The 4,781-nt window shown below is 40.9% G+C and overlaps 1 protein-coding gene across 1 annotated transcript in view; it reads right to left on the reverse strand.

The window, feature by feature from the left end:
• Nucleotides 1-4,781, reverse strand: part of NUP205 (nucleoporin 205kDa) — a 92,807-nt gene that overhangs the window by 1,010 nt on the left and 87,016 nt on the right. The window contains exons 40-42 of the mRNA XM_012000119.1: nucleotides 2,706-2,829; nucleotides 2,133-2,261; nucleotides 1,501-1,574 (exon numbers count right to left, since the gene is read on the reverse strand). Coding sequence (XP_011855509.1) covers nucleotides 1,501-1,574; nucleotides 2,133-2,261; nucleotides 2,706-2,829 — 327 coding nt within the window. The remainder of the gene's footprint in view (nucleotides 1-1,500; nucleotides 1,575-2,132; nucleotides 2,262-2,705; nucleotides 2,830-4,781) is intronic.

Raw genomic sequence — 4,781 nt, forward strand, 5'->3', positions numbered from 1 at the left:
TTTTTTTTTCTAGCTTTTTTACAAAGCAGTCTAAATGAAATAGTAACAGTTATTACTTCAAAATATATTTATTTTTGTTGTCCTAGCTACTCAGGATGATGAGGCAGGAGAATCACTTGAGCCCAGGGGGTTGAGGCTGCAGTGAACTGTGGTCACACCACTGCACGGGAGAGCACCTGGTAACGGAGTAAGACCTTGTCTCTTAGACAAAACAAACAACAAACCTCTGAATATCTTTGGCTGATTTTGCACATGGCCTCAATTAACACTAGTTCTCCTAAACAAGCCTAGCCACAAAATTCCTTTTATTTCCTATTATTCACTAAAGAGCGAATGTAGTCCGATTAGGATGGGAGCGTGGTATCCATGACATCTAGCAAGGTGTGCTTTGGAGGTTGCTGTAACTGCACCTTTCATTCCCAACCTTGTTTTAAGAAAAATAGCAAAAAGAAGGATTAGGGAGGAGCAGAGGCTTTATCAAATCACGGCTAAGGACATGCAGATGGCTAGTAGAGGATCTAGCTGTAATTCATTTTCCCTAACATCACACACCCTGATACTGCTTTGTTAGAAACATAACTTTGCTATTAGTTTAATACGAGGTTTTCATTGTAATTGTTTTTGGCATGCTCTTCATTCATTCCAACACTACTGATCAACAGGTTAGTAAGAGCACAGTGTTGTGTACTATGGTCTACTACAGCGCGATTTGTATTGGCTGCTCTCAATCTCACCATTAAATGATTTCCTGAAAAGTAAGTGCTGAGTGATACTTTGTGCCTAAAAAGTTCTACAAAGCTAATCAAAAGATATCAGGAGTTTCCAGATCTTAATGCCTACCAATCACGGAACACTTACCATGTTCTAGGTACAACATTAGCAGCTTCACATACATGAAACCTCACTTAATTCTGACAAAATCCTTTGAGGTTGAATCATCCCTCCTATTTCTTAAATGAAGAAATTGAGGCTCAAAAGTTAAGTAAGTTGTTCAAAGTCACATAGCTATTAAAACGGTCAAGCTAGAGTTCAAACCAGGTCTCTACAAGCAACCCTGAAAATCATCATCTTATGAACATACCAGGCTTTCCCTTTTACTTACTTACATTCATTCATTTATTTATTTATTGGAGACAAGGTCTTGCTTCACTCTTTCATTCATTTATTGGAGACAAGATCTTGCTCTGGTGCCCAGGCTGGAGTGCAGTGGTGCGATCACAGCTCACTGCAGCCTCAATCTCCCAGGCTCAGGTGATTCTCCCACCTCAGCCTCCCAGGTAGCTGTGACTATAGGTGCATGCCACCACAGTATGCCAATTTTTTTTTTTTTTTTAAGAGACAGGGTCTCACTATGTTGCCCAGGCTGGTCTCGAACTCCTGGGCTCAAGCAATCCTCCCACCTTGGCCTCCCAAAATGCTGGGATTACAGGTGTGCACCATCACATCTAGCCCTTTTACTTTAATAAAGAAAAATAAAAGAATATAAGAATAGAACTTTACCTGGTCTAAATCATGTTGGCTCACTATAGCCAGCCCACTTCTAAAATCTAGATTGGTTTCTGAGGCGAAGGAATCTAGAGATAAAAGAACAGAGTCATACCGGCTGTGCAAGTACACATCTACCATACAGTGGAGGACCTGATGACAATGAACAATAACAATAGTACCATGAAAAACATGGCTCAAGATTGGGAACTCAATTCTCAACTTTTAGCAAATGGAAGCCCCTAGAAAGCATTTCACTGGTCCAGACCAGGGTTCTCAGCTCTTCTCTATTTCTTTCCACCTAAGGGATCCAATACATGCCCATCAGTCACAGAGACCCACTCTAGCAATAAGAATCAGCATAATAGCAGACCTACTCCATTCTTCTAGAGCTGGGTCAGTCCCTAACCACAGCAAGAAGCTGAGGAACAGCTGATGAGCAGGCTCTAGAATATTCTTATGTTCAGTACAATGTCCCGTGAACAGAAAGTAAAATGCAAGAAATAGCTACGTCTAGTGACTAAGCAGCTCTTGATTCACCCAATTCACTCTAAGTAATCTGGAAACATAAATAAATAAAAATGTTACTAGCTTTTCAAGGCACAAATAGGTATTTATGGCTCATTAATTTTTAGCAGAAAGTTTACCTTGCAGTCTTCTGCTTTTAAACAAGGTTCTCGAGGCAAATAAGGAATCTTGAGAATCCGTGGGCATGCAATGTAACAAGTAGTACTCCAGATGGCGCCAAAGAATAAATAGGCAGGTCTCTATGATAACTATATCAGAGCTCAGATTAAAGGAACATAATCTCATCAAATATTTTTTACAAACCAGTTTCTGAGGAGGAGAAAAAAGGAGAGACTGCACTCACTTAATGAGGTAGCCACAGCCTCAGTCTGACAGACAGGGTCCCACTGAAGGCTCCTTAAGAGGAAGCAGCAAGGTGCGCTGAGGAAGGAGGTGGGGGTCCTGTGCCAGCAGTCTCATGTCCCTACCTTCTTCCCTGACAGAAAGTGCCCATGTATATTATCAGTATTACCAGCTACTCTAAAAGATAAGAACAAAAAAGTACAATTTGGAAATACATTAGGCATTTACTGGGAAAAAATTAAGTTTATATCTCCTTCCACCTGGTTTTGGTGCCCAAATAATGAGAGAATAAGTGAAGAGTTCCTACATTTCAAGGTCATCACTCAAGTGCATGATTTCATAAAGGATACAAGAACAAAGGGAAAGCAGTTTAGCTCGATTGTTGATCACCTTCACCAAGCGCCGTCTTGCTAGAACATATTTCTGGGCAGTGGAGATTTTATCAACACCAGCAGGCATCACAGACTGACACAACTAGAAGAAACAAACATGGTTATTAGAATGACATCAACTGGAACAAAATTTTTAATGAAAAACTACTATCAGCAGGTCACCGTGGTAAATGCTGTGAAAACACTCGAATTTAAACATCCTTGCAGATAAGAGTTTTTTTATCTAAGAAGCTAGCAATTTTAAAAAATTAGAGCCAAAGAAGCAAATTCACAAATGAACATTTATCTGCTGCATTTTGAAAAAGTCTGTCCCTGAAACACAGTCAGGGTTGCTGATGAAACCCTGAATTTCCTGTCACATTAAAACAAAGCAAGACAAAACGATAGGTGTTTCAAGCAGTAGCTATAACAATCCCATGGAGAATTTCTAACAGTTGTCAGGTATCTCCTGCAAAAAATACAAGGTAGACACCTAGAGCGTAACTAAAATATGACCCTCAACCAAAGCTCCCATGACCGCTTCTCAATGTGGCACACACACGAGCACAATGGTTCCAGCTAATGTTCCAATGCTGGGTTCCACGGAAGGTGTACTGAAGTGAGGCTGATGGAAGGCCACACACTTCATGATAATGATGCAATTCCTCTTGCAAGTACAAGCATCACTGATTAGCTACACGTTAGAGGAAGGACTGCCAGGCATAAACCCAAAATTTCAGGGGTTACCTAAACCCAGTCATTGACTCCTGCCTCACCCTGTTCCTGCCAGCTACATGCCTTTGGGTGTGTTATGCAAGTCTGTGCCTCAGTTTCCTCACGAGAAATGAGAATAAAAACAATATCTGCCCAGGTGTTAGGTAGAACATGTAGTTCAGGGCCTGGCATGTTGTAGACACTCAATAAATGTCCCCTGAGATTACCAGAAGAGTGGCAAGAGGGAGTAGGCATGGACTACTCAAAAGAGTAACATGGAAGTTTTTAGAAAGCTTGGTGCAAACCAGGAATGATAAAGTGGTTCAACATCCAGGCGGCCACAGGACACCAGGAAGCTTCAGCACTGCCTGAGGAACTGGCCAACAGATGCCTTACGTTCAGCTGTGCCAAATGGAAAAGGCAGCAAACTACTGAGTAGCAATCCTGGTCATTCAGCATCTTCAGTTATTAATACAGTAAGTAGAGGGAATGATTCTGGGTCACTGAGAGAAGGCAGTCAAGTCTCACATGCTACCAATTTTGTTTGAAAAATTTGCTAAACAGATATTGAAGATGCTGACGGCACAGAGACATTTACCTAAGTTCTATTTAAAAAAAAATCTGCAACAGAAGCCTTTCTCAGCACAGATTTTACAGTATAAATGACCCCAAACTCTTCATTCAAAGGCCAGCTGCCTTTCTATTTTTTTGAACAGGTGCTACACTTCACTGTTTTTCAGTCAAGAGTTTCTATGCTTATAAGGCTGGTGCTATGGCGAAAGAGTCTTCTTCAAATCACACAGAAGAATCATTCCAATTCCTCCAGTCATAATGTATACACCGTCTTTACTCAGTCTGAGACCAGCACCCTGGCCCTAGTAACAGCAATGATTTCTCAAGTTCCCCCAGCTCATTATAAGATTCGTACCTCTTTTATCTCATCTGGGGGAAGCTGGTCTACATTCTGTAGCTTGCTGACACTCTGTCGATGACTGTCATAATAGCTGAAGAAATCATTCGCACTCTGTTTCAGCAGGTAGACAATAATGCCTAAACCAGGCAGGCGCCAGTATGGAACCACTGGAGCTTGGGTATCTAATAGAGGTGATGAGATAAAACAATGTTCCACTTATAAGCATTTCATGTGAATTTCAAATGACCTGTTTTAAAACAAGGCATGCCCCAGAATTTAAGGACATGTAACCTGTCATTAAAACCAACCCAAGATTACTTTTAAATACCATTGATAGTTTAAAGAACAAATGGTTAGGAGCCACTGTAATCAGGTACATACATAAGGCTGGAGATCCTGCAAGAATAAAGAAATCTGACTGATGCATG

Source organism: Mandrillus leucophaeus, unplaced genomic scaffold, assembly GCF_000951045.1.
Source record: "Mandrillus leucophaeus isolate KB7577 unplaced genomic scaffold, Mleu.le_1.0 Scaffold619, whole genome shotgun sequence".
Classification (NCBI taxonomy): Eukaryota; Metazoa; Chordata; class Mammalia; order Primates; family Cercopithecidae; genus Mandrillus; species Mandrillus leucophaeus.